Source organism: Xyrauchen texanus, chromosome 31 (assembly GCF_025860055.1).
Source record: "Xyrauchen texanus isolate HMW12.3.18 chromosome 31, RBS_HiC_50CHRs, whole genome shotgun sequence".
In the NCBI taxonomy this organism is placed as follows: Eukaryota; Metazoa; Chordata; class Actinopteri; order Cypriniformes; family Catostomidae; genus Xyrauchen; species Xyrauchen texanus.
The window spans coordinates 6,172,863-6,192,244 of record NC_068306.1 but is presented as its reverse complement, the minus strand read 5'-3'; the positions used below and the strand labels follow the sequence as shown (position 1 = coordinate 6,192,244).

The following is a 19,382-nucleotide window of genomic DNA, read 5'->3' as shown; positions in this document are numbered from 1 at the left end:
CGCAACATGAGATGGTCATTAAAAAAAGAGCAACAGATTTGTTTACAGATCTGTTTATACAGTAGAGTTGGTAGCTATTCTCTTAGCTCTCCAGTGGGTGGAGGATGTACGAATTGAGAAAGGAGTAATATGCTCAGATTCCCTGGCAACCTTAAAAAGTATACAGTCTGGACAATCTGAATGCAGACAAGTCCTTGGTCTAGAAATATTGCAACGACTATATAAGTTACATAATCAAGGCACTAGTATCTAATTTCTCTGGGTCCCAACCAGGGGCGGTACTAGGGTCAGTGGACATTTGGGGCTTAGCTCAGACCTCTGTGGATATTATACACTTTATAATAAAAACCTGAATACATCTATAATGTGTCATTTATGTTGTAAACTAAAAAAGTCTCACTCACTTTTGTCTCACGTACGCTTGAAGATGGCGGTGGAAGGAACACTTTGAAGAACTCCTAAATCCCAACACGCCCTCTATGCTAGAGGCAGAGCCGGAGGTTGATGGGGGATCATATTCTATTTCCCTGGGGGAGCTCACTGAGGTAGTCAAACAACTCCGCAGTGGCGAAGCTCCGGGGATTGATGAGATCCAACCAGAAATACTGAAAGCTTTGGATGTGGAGGGGGTGTCATGGATGACACGCCTCTTCAACATTGCGTGGAAGTCTGGGACAGTGCCTAAGGAGTGGCAGAACGGGGTGGTGGTTCCCCTCTTCAAAAAGGGGGATCAGAGAGTGTGTGCCAACTACAGGGGTATCACACTTCTCAGCCTCCCTGGTAAAGTTTACTCCAAGTTGCTGGAGAGGAGGGTTCGGCCGATTGTCGAACCTCGGATTGAAGAGGAACAATGCGGGGTTCCGTCCTGGCCGTGGAACGACGGACCAGATCTTTACTCTTGCAAGGATCCTGGAGGGGGCCTGGGATTATGCCCATCATGTGTTTTGTGGATCTGGAGAAGGCATCGAGTGTGAATGAGGATTAGCACCTCTAAATCTGAGGCCATGGTTCTCAGCAGGAAACCGATGGAGTGCGTACTCCGGGTAGGGAAGGAGGTATTGCCCCAAGTGAAGGAGAAGTATCTCGGGGTCTTGTTCACGAGTGAGGGGACAATGGAGCGGGAGGTTGGCCGGAGAATCGGGGCAGCGGGGGCGGTATTGCACTTGCTCTATCGCACCGTTGTCACGAAAAGAGATCTGAGACCGGATCTACCAGTCAGTTTTTGTTCCTACCCTCACCTATAGTCACGAAGGCTGGGTCATGACCGAAAGAACTAGGTCGCGAGTACAAGCGGCCAAAATGGGATACCTCAGAAGGGTGGTGAGCTTCTCCCTTAGAGATAGGGTGAGGAGCTCAGTCATCCGTGAGGAACTCAGAGTAGAGCCGCTGCTTCTTTGCATCGAAAGGAGTCAGTTGAGGTGGTTTGGGCATCTGGTAAGGATGCCCCACTGGGCGCCTCCCTAGGGAGGTATTTCAGGCACGTCCAGCTGGGAGGAGGCCTTGGGGAAGACCCAGGACTAGGTGGCGAGATCATATCTCCACACTAGCCTGTGCTGGTTAATGGTGCTCGGGATAGGGAAGTTTGTGGCACCCTGCTGGAGCTGCTGCCCCCACGACTTTGGATAAGCGGTTGAAGATGGATGGATGGGCACTTGAAGATCAGAAATTGCATGCTTTAAAATCTACACTTTAAAACATGATTAAAAAAACACTGTTTTGTCCCTTTTGGCTTTCCGTAGTTTGACACACATTGTGTACGTTATGATGAAATGTATTGGCTCTTGATTTTAAAGTTAGAAAATTACTTGAATTCATCTGTATATATTACTCCTTGTTTTCAGGGCTATACTCTATATCTAAATATTTGGTACTTACTGCCTCTGGATGGACCAACTCAACACAGATTCCAAGACATAGCCACAATCGTGTGCCTCAAACCCTCTTCTTGCATGCACACACAAAGGTTGCATGAGAGCTGGAAAGCAGCTGCCGACAAGACATAGGATTGAACTGAGTCTGTATTTGGTGTTGTCAATACCATAGAGAGACAGGAATCATTCATTTATATACAGTATATTACCTTAACTTTAAAATATAATGTTAAAATAATCAAATGTAAAAAATGTTCATATCAACTTTCATACCCAAGCACTGGTACTTTTGACATCGCTACAAAAAGATGATCAAAACATTCGGGGCTTTACAGAAAACATTTGTGGCTTAAGTCCCGGTAGCCCAGCCCTGGAGCTGCCCATGGATCACATGCTGGATTGGAATGGAATGAGGTAGTAGATAAGCATACAAAGAACTTGTTAAGATGAAATATGGTAGAAATTGATATTAACATCAGTAAAGGAGAAAAAACTGTGGGACAAGGAGGAGAAAGGGAGGCATTACAGAATACAAAGTAATGTAGGAATCAATGGAAATGAAACTGCATTTGGAAGACGGGAAGAATCATACAATTGGACATTCAGGACTAAATGGGAAATTAAGAAGACATTTTTTTTTTTTACATTGTGGGATGACAGAATCTGTGGAACATGTAATGATATATGGGCATATGATAGAGAAAGACAAATATTCCAGACAAAAATACAAGGGAAGGAGATACGATAATATATATATATATATATATATATATATATATATATATATATATATATATATATATATATATATATATATATATATATATATATATATATATATATAATATATTCACACTCCAGCTCAGTAGGTGGCGGTAATGCACCATAAACTGTCGTGCCGCTATAACAACCAATAAACAACAACAACAGAAGAAGAAAATGACGCGAGAGGGATCTCTTCTGGACACAACACAGTAGATGACAGAAACTCACCGTGAGTTATTTTTTCAACCAATAAAACCCGAGATTAAACGAGAGCTGTTGACAGTTTGAGCGCTTAGGTACGTGTTTAATGTGTTTTACAGCATTTATGTATTTATGTTGTATGCTAATGAAGATCTGTGGTGATATATTTTTCTTTGCAGGTTGTTTTTCTCTGTGGCGATTTAATGACCGTAAACAAAGCTTATTATCTCCACATGAAGCATTATTTTGTGATGAACGCTTTAAAATATTCAGTTCCAGTAAAAACGAGCACCAATATGAGAATATCACGTTTAATGTCTGATATGAGCTCTTTAAATACAGCGGCTGATTGTAAATTAGTTCACAGTAGATGATAATATATTGTATCATATTAGCCTGTTATGATAGCTGATAATATTCTTGCAATCAAACGAAACGAAAACGAAACCAAACACACATTTATTTTCATACCATATTAGACATTTGTTAATACGTCTTTTCTTGTGTGTAATAATCATGTAGTAATGTTTTTGAGTGTGATGAATGTCAGTCCATTATAATGAGGATGTTTTTGTGTTCAGATGTTCGTCATGAGAGAGCAGGTGGATGTGATCTGCTGTAAATCAGTAGGAACTGATCTGTCCATGCTGGATATTGATGATTTCATCACAAAAATCTCTCAGCTGAAGAAAGAGGTGACGTCACTGAAGACAAAACTGAAGGAGAGAGAACTATATTCATCCTGCACCTGTTTTGAGCGAGTTAAAGTTGAGATTGTAAGTAAGTTTCAAATGATGTGATATGACTGTGACTCTGTGATGATGAACGGTACAGATGTGATTGTGTTGTGTTTGTCAGGAGCTGGAAAAGGTTTCCTGTCAGTCTTCAGTGTGTGTGACTGATGGGACCTCCACAGAATGTCAGGATTCAGTGTGGAGCGGCAGAGATCAGTCCACACCACAGCAGCTGCTGGACAAACTCTCTGAACAGAGATCCAGAGACAAACAGGACTCAAAGCTCACTTTACTCTGTTCTACTGATGCTCAGGAGAGTCTGTGTGACAGTAATCAGGGTGATCAAACCTCCACAGAGTCTCTGACTTCTGTCTGTAACGCTGGAGAACAGCAGATGCTGCAGACACCAGTGAAGATTGAAGTGAAGCAGGAGGAGATAAAAGAAGAAATCACAACAGAGGAACAACAGAGAGATGATGAAGATGATGATGAACAGCAGATGCTGCAGACACCAGTGAAGATTGAAGTGAAGCAGGAGGAGATAAAAGAAGAAATCACAACAGAGAAACAACAGAGAGAAGATGATGATAATGATGATGAACAGCAGATGCTGCATATACCAGTGAAGATGTGTTCAGTGAAGCTGCTGGACTGCAGGAACCTGATGAAGATGAGAGTGAAGACTGAAGAAACTGCAGCAGAGGAACAAAAGAGCAAAGATGATTTTATTCCTTCAGGTATGTTTCTTTGTTTCTTTTTTCAGTTTGATGACAATTAACTGTCATGTGAGAATCTATTACCAAATGATTTCATTACTCAAAAGTTGCACTTGGGGGCCTGGGTAGCTCATCAAGTAAAGACGTGGACTACCACCCCTGGAGTCGCAAGTTTGAATCCAGGGCATGCTGAGTGACTCCAGTCAGGTTTCCGAAGCAACCAGTTGGCCTGGTTGCTAGGGTGGGTAGAGTCACGTTGGATTAACCCCCTCGTGGTTACTATAAAGTGGACCTCACTCTTGGTGGGGAGCATGGTGAGTTTTGTGTGGATGCCTCAGAGAAGAGCGTGAAGCCTCCACATGCTCTAGATCGCCATGGTCTCCGAGGCCACGTAGTGTTTGGGACGACCAACCTGCTGCAAAGCACATGTCCTGCAAGTCACCATGAAGAGGCCATGACTCTAGTTGAATAGGCTTTCACACAAATAGGGCATCTCATGCCTTGTGATTCATAATTGAGGGCGATCACATCAAATATCCAGAGAGAGAACCTTTGCTTGGAGATGGATTTGCCTTACGTGCATCCTCCATAACAAACAAAGAGCTGATCCGACAACCTAAACTGGTGGGTGCGCTCCACATACACGTATAATGTCCGCAAAAGGCATAACAAACAAGTGCATCAACTGTTTCTCATACGAATTAAACGAATTAAAATGAGCAAAGAAGGCTTGTAGGTGGACCACCTGAGCCCGGAGGATGTGGATAGACCTGTTTAACTGAAGCCAGAGCCAAAAGGAGTGCAGTCTTATACAAAGCATACACAACTCTACAAATTCCAATGGTTCGAACGCAGTGCCTTCAGCACCAGGTTTAAATCCCAAGCTGGGACTGTAACTTTGCTTGCTTGAGGAACTGAAAAATAGAACATGTCTGCCCATGGAGGAACCAGCTGCCGGGGCATAGTATGCAGACATAGTTGCTACATAAGCGTAGATGGGGTCAGATCCACGTCCAGCCGCTGCTTAGTGCATAGAGGCGTCTCACGGACAGTGCTGTAGCTTTCAGAATGGCATGCACTTCAGCGGGGCATGCCATTAATGTAAGCTACTACTGTCATGTTATCCAATCAAATTAGAACGTGGTGATAGTATTTCCAGATGACTTAAGTCTGCCACACATGCCTCAGCCTGCATTTACATTTACATTTATGCATTTGGCAGACGCTTTTATCCAAAGCGACTTACAGTGCACTTATTACAGGGACAATCCCCCCGGAGCAACCTGGAGTTAAGTGCCTTGCTCAAGGGCCCAACAGTGGCATCTTGGTGGTGCTGGGGCTTGAACCCCTGACCTTCTGGTCAGTAACCCTGAGCCTCAACCACTGAGCCACCACTGCCCCTGCACTTAACGCATCCGTGATTACCACCTTTTGCCAGAAAACCTGACCCTGCATGATGCTGTTAAAAGTTTGGATGGCTTGGAAAGGCTTGCTTTTTTTGTCGTGAGGTTTATGGGCATAAATATATGCTCTCCCCCTCGTGGTCACTATAAAGTGGATCTCACTCTCGGTGGGGAGCATGGTGAGTTTTGTGTGGATGCCTCAGAGAAGAGCGTGAAGCCTCCACATGCTCTAGATCACCATGGTCTCCGAGGCCACGTAGTGTTTGGGACGACCAACCTGCTGCAAAGCACATGTCCTGCAAGTCACACCATTTGCCCAGGCACATGAAGAGGCCATGACTCTAGTTGAATAGGCTTTCACACAAATAGGGCAAATCAAATTAGAATGTGGTGATTTGCTAATTTGGAATGGAAGGCCTTCAAAGCTAAGAGACAGTTAGTATTTCCAGATGACTTAAGTCTGCCACACAATGTGCCTCAGCCTGCACTTAACGCATCCGTGATTACCACCTTTTGCCAGAAAACCTGACCCTGCACGATGCTGTTAAAAGTTTGGATGGCTTGGAAAGGCTTGCTTTTTTTTCCGTGAGGTTTATGGGCATAAATATAGAAAAATTGAGCACCTTCATGTTGATTCTGATTGAAGATGTGGACACACAGCTCTCTAAAATGTGAGTAAATTCCTTGTAAATGTGACCAGATTTAATCCTAGGGTATTAAAATATAGACATTGCCTAGTAAAGGTTCAAATTCACTTGCAAGTGATTGAGTTGTGAAGTGGCAAAGAAGTTTAGCACCAAGATCCAACTATTATCGCACTGAATGGCTAGGTTACTGTTGTAACCTCCATTCCCTGATGGAGGGAACGAGACGTTGTGTCGAAGAAGCAACACTAGGGGTCTCTCTTGAGAGTCTTATGCATCTCTGAACTTTGAGGAAAGGCCAATGAGAAATTGGCAGACAGAATTTGCATGTCCTGCCCCTGGACATATGGGTATAAAGGGAGGGAAATGCATCTGTTCATTCAGGATTTGTCTGAGTAGCCGAGAATGAGGTTCGGCCGCAATAGTTGCTCGGTTCAGCGGCGTGGCCGGGAGGACACAACAACTCATTCCCTCCATCAGGGAACGGAGGTTACAACAGTAACCTAGACGTTCACCGTCTGTCGCTCACTTCGACGTTGTATCGAAGAAGCGATACTAGGGGTCCAATTTTAATCACGCCATGCGCTGAACCGTGTAAGTGCGCTGCTGACACAGGTGCGGGCAGGTAGTTTGCATGCCAAAACGACAGGCTGTGCCAGACTGCACTTACCCTTCCCCAACGCCCCAAAAAATCGTCAAAACCTTCTGGTTCCTTACACCTCGATATGGGGGGAACAAGGTGACGTGCCAAGCATGGGAGCCATCCGTGCCTTTTCTCTCTCTATGTTTCTCGCATAGATTTAAAGTGGCTGGGGCCATCTTAACACTATCACATGCATCGGGGAAGGCGTTCTTTCCCAGTTGTCCTATTCTTTGCATGTCCCTGCGGAGACCACACCTGCCCAGACTGGGGGAAGGTAAAATACATCACATGGGCTTTTAGGTCACATGTGGAGAATGGCGCGGTGGTAGATCCTACCTCATTGCGAGGGAGGAGTTGCTACAGACATGGCAACCGGGGGACAGTGAGGACTGCGCAAGGGAGACGGGGTCCGCTCGCAAGGGGACTGTACCTCGGAAAATACACACAGGGGGATAAGTCCACGTAGGAGCCCGTCCTGTGGCGCACCTATTCTAGTACAGGGTAAATTGAGTACCCGCATTGGTCTTGGTCCGCAAATTCCTCCGCTGAATTCATGGACCAGAGGGATTGGGAGGAGTCATTCAGTGAGCCGAGTTAGTGGGATCTCCTGGGGTAAGAGCGCACGGTATTACCTCAGTGGAGGGAAAAGTTGCTAGGTGCAAGCGGTCCACCCGGTCAGTTGTCACCACGTTACCGAGTTCTACCTGCTCGGACCTGAGAAAACACAGGACGAAACTGACTCAACCCTGAGATTGTAAATTTGTGTAAAGGTATTGGGAGTTGCCCAACCCGCTGCTCTGCTTATGTCTGCTAGGGAGGCGCCTTTGGCCAGTGCCCACGAGGACGCCACACTTCTTATCGAGTGTGCTCGAACCCACAAGGGGGTGGGCACGGCCTGGGTGTGATAGGCCAATGATATGGCGTAAACCACCCAGTGGGAAAGCCTTTGTTTAGAGACAGCGTTCCCTTTCCGTTGTCCACCAAAGCAGACAAAGAGCTGCTCAGAACATCTAAAGCTCTGCGTGTGGTCCAAATAGATATGCAAAGCACGTACCGGACACAGCAACGAAGGGGCTGGGTCTGCCTCCTCCCGGGGCAGGGCATGCAGGTTCACTACTTGGTCTCTAAAGGGAGTCGTAGGAACCTTGGGCACGTAGCCCGGTTGTGGTCTTAGGATCACATGAGTGTCTGCCGGACCGAACTCCAGGGAGCTGTTGCTGACAGAGGATGCTTGCAGGTCCCTGACCCTCTTGGAGGCTAGCGCGATCGAGAGGGCCTTGAGTTCGACTGATTCTAGCGGCTCGAAGAGGGGTCTCTGAAGGCCCGAGAGGACCACTGAGAGATCCCAGGAGGGGAACAGGCTTGGCCGGGAGGGATTCAAAAGTCGTGCTTACCCAAAGACTTGCCGTCTACTGCGTCGTGGGTTGGCGGTGATAGCGGCTACATACACCTTCAAGGTGGAGGGCATAGCCTCCCCTCCAACCTCTCCTGCAGGAATGAGAGCACTGACCCACCTGCACACCTCTGTGGGTCTTCAGCGCGGGAAGAACACCAATTTGCGAACAAGTGCCACTTCAGGGCATGAAGTTGCCTGGTAGAGGGAGCTCTGGCTTGGTTGATTGTGTCTACGACAGTAGGTGGTAGGCCAGCTAGATCTTCCGCATCCCATCCAGGGGCCAGACATGGAGGTTCCAGAGGTCTGGGCTCGGATGCCAGAGCATTCCCCGTCCCTGAGAAAGAAGGTCCTTCCACAAGGGAATTCGCCAGGGATGGGCTGTCGTGAGGAGCACGAGATATGAGAACCAAGTCCGAGAGGGCCAATAAGGGGCCACCAGAGTGACTTGTTCCTCGTCCTCCCTGACCTTGCATAGCACCTGTGCAAGAAGGCTCACTGGAGGAAATGCGTACTTGCGCAGCCCCGTGGGCCAGCTGTGTGCCAGCACGTCTGTCCCGGGGAGCCTCCATTCGGGCGTACCAGAGCAGGCAGAGGGAGGTCTCTCAGGAGGCGAATAACTCTACCTGTGCCTTGCCAAACCGTTCCCAAATCAGCTGGACCGACTGGGGGTGAAGCCTCTACTCTCCACTGGGCAAGTGTTGTCGTGATAGCATGTCCGCTACCATATTGAGGTTGTCCGGGATGTGCGTGGCACGCAGCGACTTGAGTCCTCCTTGAGAAACCTCCGCAGAGCAAGAAGTACAGCCAACAACTCTAGGCAATATATGTGCCAGCGCAGCGGGGGCTCCGTGCCATTGCAAACGGCGCCCCAACCCTGTTTGGAAGATTCTGTGGTGATCATCAGAACACATCGGGACACCTGCTGCAAATGGAATCCTGCCCGTAAAAAACAGAGGTCTGTCCAGGGTTTGAAAGTTTGGCGGCATGCGGGGATGATAAACATGTGTGCCATGGCGCCATGCTCGTCTCGGGACTTGGGTCTGGATACAGTGCTGGAGCGGTCTCATATGCCCCAGGAGCTTTTGGAAATGTTTTAGGGGGACCCACATGCCTGGCCTGAACGAGGTGAGGCACTTCAGCACTGACTGCGCGCACTCGTTGGTGAGGCGTGCTGACATTGAGACAGAGTCTAACTCCATGCTGAGAAAAGAGATGCTCTTAACTGGGGCAAGCTTACTCTTTTCCCAGTTGATCTGAAGGCCTAAACGGCTGAGGTACCTGAGCACCTGGTCCCTGTGGGCGCATAGTACCTCTCGGGAGTGGGCCAGGATGAGCCAGTCGTGGAGGTAGTCGGGAATGTGAACGCCTGCTTCCCGAAACGGGGCAAGGGCTGCCTCTGCGACCTTCATAAAGACTGCGAGGGGACAGGGACATGCCGAAGGGGAGGACCTCGTACTGATACACCTGGCCGTCGAACGCGAACAATAGAAAGGGTCGATGTCGAGGCAAGTTTGAGACGTGGAAGTACGCATCCTTCAGGTCTACCGCTGCGAACCAATCTAGATGTCAGACGCAAGTTAGAATGTCTTTACGTGAGCATTTTGAACGGGAGTTGTGCAAGGCCCGGTTGAAAACTCGCAAGTCCAAGATTGGTCGTAAGCCACCGCCTTTTTTGGGTACGATGAAGTAAGGCTTTAGAAACCCTTCATCATCTTGGCTGGACGGACAGGCTCTTTCACATCTTTGTAGTAAGAGAGTCACGATTTCCACGCGCAGGGATTTGGCATCTTCGCCATGCACTGTGGTAAGCGGATGTCCCCGAAGGGGGGAGGAGGCCTGGCAAAATTAATTGTGTAACAGAGTCTGATGGTCCTGGCCAGCCAGCGTGACGGATTGGGAAGTGAAAGCCACGCGTCCAAGCTCCGTGCTAGGGGCACTAAAGGGACAAATATTTTTTATACTTTATACCCGTATGTCCGGGGGCGGGACATGCAAATTCTGTCTGCCAATTTCTCATTGGCCTTTTCTCAAAGTTCAGAGATGCATATGGCTCTTCTTCGACACAACATCGAAGTGAGCGACAGACGGGAACGTGAGTTCCTTGAAATGTGTGTTCATCAAAGATAAGATCCATGCAGTCCATTTTCATTGAATAGTATCTCTTAATTGTATTTCTGTTCTTTACAGTCAGTTGGTTATAAAGTAAAAAGACACATTAGTTTAAATCAAACATAGCACGGATGCTGTGAAAACACTGTGCAACTCTTCTCTCAATACGCATCAGACGCTGCTTGTTTTCTTAAAGAGACAGTACCATTTTAGCTTTTGCTATACTAATGAATGTTGACTCAATGTAAATACTGTTAAATTGTATAAATTATTTCAAACTGTGACAGCTCATATTATTAACGCAAATTCAATCTTCAGTGTGTGTGACTGATGGGACCTCCACAGAATGTCAGGATTCAGTGTGGAGCGGCAGAGATCAGTCCACACCACAGCAGCTGCTGGACAAACTCTCTGAACAGAGATCCAGAGACACACAGGACTCACAGCTCACTTTACTCTGTTCTACTGATGCTCAGGAGAGTGTGTGTGACAGTAATCAGGGTGATCAAACCTCCACAGAGTCTCTGACTTCTGTCTGTAACGCTGGAGAACAGCAGATGCTGCAGACACCAGTGAAGATTGAAGTGAAGCAGGAGGACATCAAAGAAGAAACCACAACAGAGGAACCACTGAGAGATGATGATGATGATTTTATTCCTTCAGGTATGTTTTTTTAAAGTTTCATATTTTCATGCAAAGTGACTGTCATGTTAAAATCTATAAAAGTCCCTCATTGATGTTATTGTTGTTTTAGAAGTTCTCTGTTGTCTTTTAAAAAGGTATATCTTTATTCTTTATTTCATAACAATTCTAGATTGTGTTTCTCCTTAATTTAAAAAAAAAAATTTTTGGCATTAAAGGAATAGTTCTGACATTAATGGAAAGTACTCACCCTCATGTTGTTGCAAATATGTATGACTTTATTTTTGTGACTGTGGATCAGATTCAAACTAAATGGCTTTAATCATGAAATGCATGTTTCAGCATGGGCTGCGTTTCCCAAGAGCATCGCAAGCTTAAGTTGATTGTAGAGACCATTGGCGCCAATGGATTCTATGATCAACTTTGCTAATGATGATTTTGGAAAACACAGTACTGTACATTTGGTTTGTTTTGTCATCACATCAGGGTTCTTTTTTCACATTTGTCCCACTTGAATTGATTGATGTCAGTTTAATGTGTTCGTTCTAGAGCTTATGGAAGTGCAAGAGGAAAGTCAAGAACTGAATGAAGTGGAGGAGAAACTTCAGGATCAGAAACATCTTGATTTCACAACTGGAGAAAAATCTCTGAGTGGCTCAAATGCTAATAAGAATTCCTCACCACGTAAATGCCAGCCTGAAATACACATGAGAATTCATACGGGAGAGAGACCTTACACGTGCCATCAGTGTGAAAAAAGTTTTGCATATGCAGGCCAACTGAAAGATCATCTCCTCTTGCACTCTGGAGAAAGACCATTTGAATGTGATATATGTGGTAAAACATTTGTTTTGAATTCAGTCTTAAAACAACATCTGAAACTGCACACAAATGAGAAGCCTTACCAGTGTTCTTTTTGTGGAAAGAGTTTTACACTCCTGTCCTATTTGAAAGAGCACCAGAAAATACACACCGGCCTGAGAGCTCATGTGTGCTTTGAATGTGGGAAGACATTTATTAAATCCAGTGACTTGAAACAGCACCACAGAATGCATACTGGAGAAAAACCCTACAAGTGTTCACACTGTGAAAAGACTTTCACCCGGACAGAAAACTTAAAAGCACACAATAGAATCCACACTGGAGAGAAACCTTACAAGTGCTCACACTGTGAAAAGAGTTTCAATCAGTCAAAAAACCTAAAAACACACAAGAGAATCCATGCTGGAGAGAAACCTTACAAGTGTTCACACTGTGGAAAGAGTTTCACTCAGTCACAATACCTGAAAACGCATGAGAGAATCCATTCTGGAGAGAAACCTTACAAGTGCTCACACTGTGGAAAGAGTTTCAGTGTGTCAAAATACCTGAAAACACACGAGAGAATTCATACTGGAGAAAAACCTTACAAGTGCTCGCACTGTGGAAAGAATTTCACACTTTTACACAACCTGAAAACACATGAGATAATTCATAGTGGAGAAAAACCATACATGTGCTCACACTGTGGAAAGACTTTCACTTCGTTACAACACTTGACAAAACACGAGAGAATCCATACTGGAGAGAAACCATTCAAGTGCTCACAGTGTGGAAAGACTTTCACTTCGGTACACCACTTGAAAAAACATGAGAGAATCCATACTGGCGTGAAACCATACAAGTGTTCACACTGTGGAAAGAGTTTCGCTGAGTCATATAACCTGAAAAAGCATGAGAGTATCCATACTGGAGGCAAACCTTACAAGTGCTCACAGTGTGGAAAGACTTTCACTGCGGTACACCACTTGAATAAACATGAGAGAATCCATACTGGAGTGAAACCATACAAGTGTTCACACTGTGGAAAGAGTTTCGCTGAGTCATATAACCTTAAAAAGCATGAGAGAATCCATACTGGAGAAAAACCTTACAAGTGCTCACTCTGTGGAAAGAGTTTCACTCAGTCAGAAAGCTTGAAAACACACAAAAGAATTCATACTGGAGAAAAACCTTATAAGTGTTCTCACTGTGGAAAGAGTTTCACTTCGTTACAATACTTGAAAATACACGAGAGAATTCATACTGGAGAAAAACCTTACAAGTGCTCACACTGTGAAAAGAGTTTCAGTGCGTCAAAATACATGAAAATACATGAGATAACTCATACTGGAGAGAAACCTTACAAGTGCTCACACTGTGGAAAGTGTTTCAGTGTCTCAAAATACCTGAAAAAACATGAGAGAGTCCATTCTGGAGAAAAACGTTTCAAGTGCTCACACTGTGGAAAGCGTTTCAGTGTGTCAAACAACCTGAAAAAACACGAGAGAATTCATACTGCTCACGTGGGAGGAGTTTCAGCACAGTAATCATGTATGAAAAAGTGTTGCCCGAAGTAATCACAGAAAGATGTCCATCTTCAGGTGCAACGCTTCAAGTATATAGTTGAAAATTAAAATAAACTTCTGTACAATCTCTTGATGCTTCAGCCTTGAAACTGCCTGGTTTTCTACCTGCTCTGCCTTCCAAATGCAGCCTGTTTGTACTTTGGCTTGACCAGCCCTCACAGAGTGGTCAATGTCGATTCCTTTAGCTCTAAGACCAACCTGGTCTTCTCCTGCTCATAGCTTAAGCAGATGGTGTTTAGTGGTGGCTGTAAGGCACTTCTTCCAAATGTCAGTAGTCGGTACTAATACCATTGAAATTTCACAGTTCTCAATGCCAATTTCGGTACCACAGCAAAAATATGCTAATATGACAATGTGCTATTAAACACACTCATTTAGCCTATTTAAAATTTTTATGTAAATTATAAATTAAAAGAAATGCATTTTTTTTTTAAGTGGTTTTCAATCAAGGATGCATTGCTTAAATGTTTTTAAGTAGCACCCTACAGAAATCTGTTTTATTCTTTACAAAATCAGGTTTTCCTTTTTGTTTAATATTTATAACAACAGTTTTGCATGAGATATATTTCTTTATTGTTATTATAATTACAGTGAATATTACATTTTACTATACAGTTGTAATATATTTCTGCCACAATTTCTTCAATTTCAGGGCTCTAGCTTATATTTTGAAATGTGATTTTACTATGACGTGCATTTTCTTTCCTTTTCTTATGACTTTTATTTTGAAATTATTTACCCATCATAGCACTTTTTTGTATGTGTCGTGTATTTGTTTCCTGAAGTTTCACTTACCGGATAAACATTTTGTGACACTGAGACTTTTCAGTCATGTCTGAAATCTCATCTCTTTACACTGGCCTTTGTGTCTGAGAAATGAAATGTAGGACACAGTTTTGGAGTGTTTGTATTTTGTGTTTTAGATTACTAGTGTTTGTGTATATGGTCATTTTTAAATATAATCATTTAAATTACTATGAAGCACTTTGGTCAGCTCTGTTGTTTTAAATTCTATGTAAATAAAGTTGAGTTGAGAAATTAAAGTGCAAATGTTGTGATCTAATTCTATAAATATATAGTTTACATTTGCTGCATGACTCACAGTAATTTAGTGCTCTGCTCTGTCATCTGATACGTGTCGTGAATGATTGTCAATACCTGTAGAGTTTCCAGTGAATGAGCGGTCAGACTTATGCATTCATTCAAAGTATGCATCTCTTCCACACTAAGATGGAAGATACCAGAACACAATCAACACCACCACAGACACTCGCAGCTTGTTTAGAACACACTAGTCTTTCCTCCCCTCCCCTCCAGCCTGACACATCACTGACAGCAGACGTCTTCGCCACATTTTTTTCTAATAAGGTTACAGCCATCAGCAATACACTCTCAGCCCCCTGTCAAACACCCACCTCCTGTATGCAGCTCTTCTGTCTCTATGTTCTCTTCTCTGATACTGAGATCTCTAAACTCCTTCTCTCAAACCACCCCACCACCTGTTCCTTTGACCCCATTCCTTCTCATCTTCTCCAGGCCATCTCTCCGTCCAACCTTCCTGCACTCACATAAATAACACATCTCTTACTTACAGGCATATTTCCCACTACAATTAAGCAGGCTCGAGTAACCCCACTGCTGAAAAAAACCTGCACTGTACCCCACTCAAGTAGAAAACTACAGCCCAGTCTCTCTCATCCCATTCATGGCGAAAACACTTGAAAGAGCAGTTTTCAATCAGATCTCTCACTGAACAAGTTGCTGGAATCTGTCAGGCTTCAAAAGTGGACACTCCATCAAGACTACCCTGCTGTCTGTCTGAGTAGCTGGATCCAGATCATCCGTCCTGATTCTATTGGACCTTTTGCAGCCTTTGACACAGTCAACCACATTCTCCACCCTCTCTACTCTGGGCATCAAACTGTGCTTGATTGGTTTAATTTCTATCTCTCAGGTAGGTCCTTCAAGGTATCCTAGAAAGGTGAGATGTCCAAGTCACATCAGCTACTTACTGGGGTACCATAGGGCTCAGTGCTTGGGCCCCTTCTCTTCTCTATATACTCAACATCACTGGGACCCATGATTCAGGCACATGGTTTCTCTTACTACGCAGAGGACACACAGCTCTACTTGTCTTTCCACCCCACATCGACACCATGGTGACTGCTGAATCTCTGCCTGTTTGACAGACATCTCGGCCTGGATGAAGGAACACTAACTGCAACTTAACCCAGCCAAGACTGAGCTCCTCGTCTTTCCAGCCAACCTTGCTATCGAACACAACATCACTGTGCAGCTGGGTTCAACTACACATGACTTCCAAAACAGTCAGAAATCTAGGGGTACTCATTGATAACCAACTTAATTTCACAGACCAATCTAATAGACAAGCACTATCATGTAGATTTATCAGGAATATCAGGAAGATAAGACCCTTCCTCTCTGAACATGCCACACAACTTCTTGTTCAGTCACTTGTCATAACTAGACTGGACTACTGTTACGCTCTCATTGCAGGCCTCCCTACATGCGCAATTAGACCCCTGCAAATGATCCAGAATGCATTAGGACATCTGGTCTTTAATAACCATCTTCACACAGACCGTCAACACATCATTGGAGCACTGTGAAGTTCCCAGCTGCTTCAAATGCTCTACCATCATCCCTGTCCCAAAGAAATCAAAGATTGCAAGACTTATTGACTACAGACCTGTGTCCTGTGGTGATAAAGTCATTTTGGAGACTGGTGTTGGACCACCTGAAGGACATCACTGGACAATTTCTTGATCCTCTGCAGTTTGCCTATCGAACTAACAGGTCTGTGGATGATGCAGTCAGTATGGGCCTGCATTACATACTGAAACATTTAGACAGACCAGGGACTCATCATCCAAACCGAGTACCTGGTCTGTGGGCCTGTCAGAGGTATCAGCTTGAGCAGTAAGTGTCTTTTGATACCTCCAGAGCCAGAGGATTTTGAATTCTTTGCCATGTTGACTTCATAGAACAGTTATTTAGCAGGGTGTATCAAATCTCACCGGTTTATGACATAAAAATTATTAAAAACTAGCAAAGTGAGCAGAGCTCGCCATTTACAAAGCTAGCCTTATTTAACATACAACAATTTCGGACAGTGGTTTATAGCAAAACTCAACAGCTTCGTCAGACCAAAGAGGATGGTTACAGAAGTGGGAATAAAATCTTGTATAATCAGGCCAAAAACACTCTTTTCTGTATCAGTGTGGAGAGGCCTGAAAGACATTACCAACTACAAGACACCATCCCCAAACACTGTAGGGAATCAACAACTGGCTTACAACCTCAATGTGTTTTAATGTAAATTTGAAAAGCCCAGTCTCACACCCCACACCTCACACCTGCTCTTACCTTCACTTCACACAAACACCAACACCTGCAACCCTGCCCCCTCTCCTTCTGCTCAACATACACTTAAGATCTATATAGAGGATGTGTGCCAGATCTTCCATAAACAAATTACAAGGAAAGCATTGGGCCCAGACAGTGTTTCACCCACTTGTCTCAAAGCTGGTGCTAGCCAGCTGGCCCCCATCTTCACACAGACCCTCAACACATCATTGGAGCACTGTGAAGTTCCCAGCTGCTTCAAATGCTCTACCATCATCCCTGTCCCAAAAAAAAACAAAGATTGCAAGACTTAATGACTACAGACCTGTCTCCTGTGGTCATAAAGTCATTTTGGAGACTGGTGTTGGATTTGAAGGACATCACTGGACACTTTCTTGATCCCCTGCAGTTTGCCTATCGAGCTAACAGGTCTGTGGATGATGCAGTAAATATGGGCCTGCATTACATACTGAAACATCTAGACAGACCAGGGACTCATGCAAGGATTCTGTTTGTGGAATTCAGTTCAGTTTTCAATACCATTATACTTGCTCTCCAATGGAAAAAATTAACCCAGCTCTCAGTTCCCACCTCTATCTGTCAGTGGGTCACCAGCTTTCTGACAGATAGGCAGCAGTTAGTGAGAATGGTAAAATTCACTTCCAGCACCTGTACAATCAGCACTGGTGCCCCCCAGTGATGTGTGCTCTCCCCACTAGTCTTCTCCCTATAGACAAATGACTGCACCACCAAGGACCTCTCTGTCAAGCTCCTGAAGATTGCAGACAACACTACAATCATCGGCCTCATCCAAGATGATGTCTGCATACTGAAGGGAGGTTGAACAGTCTCACTGGTGCAGTCAAAACAACCTGGAGCTGAACAACGTCAAATAGTGGAGATGATAGTGGACTTTAAGAGGAACACCCCAGCATCAACCTTGCTCACCATTCTGAAAAGCAGTGTAGCTGCAGTGGAGTCATTTAGGTTCCTGGGCACTACCATCTCACAGGACCTGAAGTGAGAGACCCATATTGACTATATTGTGAAAAAGGCCCAGCAGAGATTGCACATCCTTCACCAGCTGAGGAAGTTCAAGTCTGTCCTCTGCTCTTCAATAACTGTCTGGATTGGTTCAGCTACCAAGTCAGACATTAGTAATATTAGGACAGTCCAGACTGCTGTGCGGATTATTGGTTCTCACCTTCCCACCCTCTAAGAACCTTACATCTCTAGAGTGAGGAAAAGGGCTGGAAAAAATTATTTGGACCCCATTCACCCAGCACACTACCTTTTTGAACTGTTGCCCTCTGGTCAGCACTACAGTGCTCTGAGCACCAGAACAGTTGCTTCCCTCAGGCCAATCACCTCATTAACAGTTAAAACTGCCCCCACTACTCCCTATTGTGGCAATACAATCATGTAAATATTCAACTATTCATTCATATTTATACTCCATTTCTATTTATTTGACATTTCCTACCTCTTCTGCACAATACATGAAATCACCTTGCACATATAACATATTTGAACACAATTATTGCCCTACTGTAGATTCCTCTATATATTTATCTGTTGTATCTTATTTGTTGTTCTTATTTCACTGTTTATGTATATATGTTTATATGTATATTTCAAATGTTTGTATGAATATTTTGTATATGTAAAAAATACTTATATATATATACAGGTGAAACTCGAAAAATTAGAATATCGTGCAAAAGTTCATTAATTTCAGTAATTCAACTTAAAAGGTGAAACTAATATATTATATAGACTCATTACAAGAAAAGTAAGATATTTCAAGCCTTTATTTGATATAATTTTGATGATTATGGCTTACAGCTTATGAAAACCCCAAATTCAGAATCTCAGAAAATTAGAATATTGTGAAAAGGTTCAGTATTGTAGGCTCAAAGTGTCACACTCTAATCAGCTAAACACCTGCAAAGGGTTCCTGAGCCTTTAAATGGTCTCTCAGTCTGGTTCAGTTGAATTCACAATCATGGGGAAGACTGCTGACCTGACAGTTGTGCAGAAAACCATCATTGACACCCTCCACAAGGAGGGAAAGCCTCAAAAGGTAATTGCAAAAGAAGTTGGATGTTCTCAAAGTGCTGTATCAAAGCACATTAATAGAAAGTTAAGTGGAAGGGAAAAGTGTGGAAGAAAAAGGTGCACAAGCAGCAGGGATGAACGTAGCCTGGAGAGGATTGTCAGGAAAAGGCCATTCAAATGTGTGGGGAGCTTCACAAGGAGTGGACTGAGGCTGGAGTTACTGCATCAAGAGCCACCACACACAGACGGGTCCTGGACATGGGCTTCAAATGTCAAACGTCTTACCTGGGCTAAAGAAAAAAGAACTGGTCTGTTGCTCAGTGGTCCAAAGTCCTCTTTTCTGATGAGAGCAAATTTTGCATCTCATTTGGAAACCAAGGTCCCAGAGTCTGGAGGAAGAATGGAGAGGCACACAATCCAAGATGCTTGAAGTCCAGTGTGAAGTTT

General features: G+C 44.2%; 1 protein-coding gene across 6 annotated transcripts in view; it reads left to right on the top strand.

Moving 5' to 3' along the window:
- Positions 1–19,382, top strand: part of LOC127625253 (zinc finger protein 160-like) — a 124,017-nt gene that overhangs the window by 59,084 nt on the left and 45,551 nt on the right. The window contains exons 6-7 of one of the 6 annotated variants that reach the window (XM_052100425.1): positions 3,533–3,613; positions 3,696–4,308. The exons of 2 other annotated variants lie outside the window; for them this stretch is intronic. In XM_052100425.1, the coding sequence (XP_051956385.1) occupies positions 3,533–3,613; positions 3,696–4,308 (694 nt within the window). Of the gene's footprint in view, positions 1–2,804; positions 2,933–3,532; positions 3,614–3,695; positions 4,309–11,673; positions 14,501–19,382 lie in introns of those variants that run through there. 3 more of the 6 variants (XM_052100422.1, XM_052100421.1, XM_052100419.1) reach the window with 3 other exon arrangements.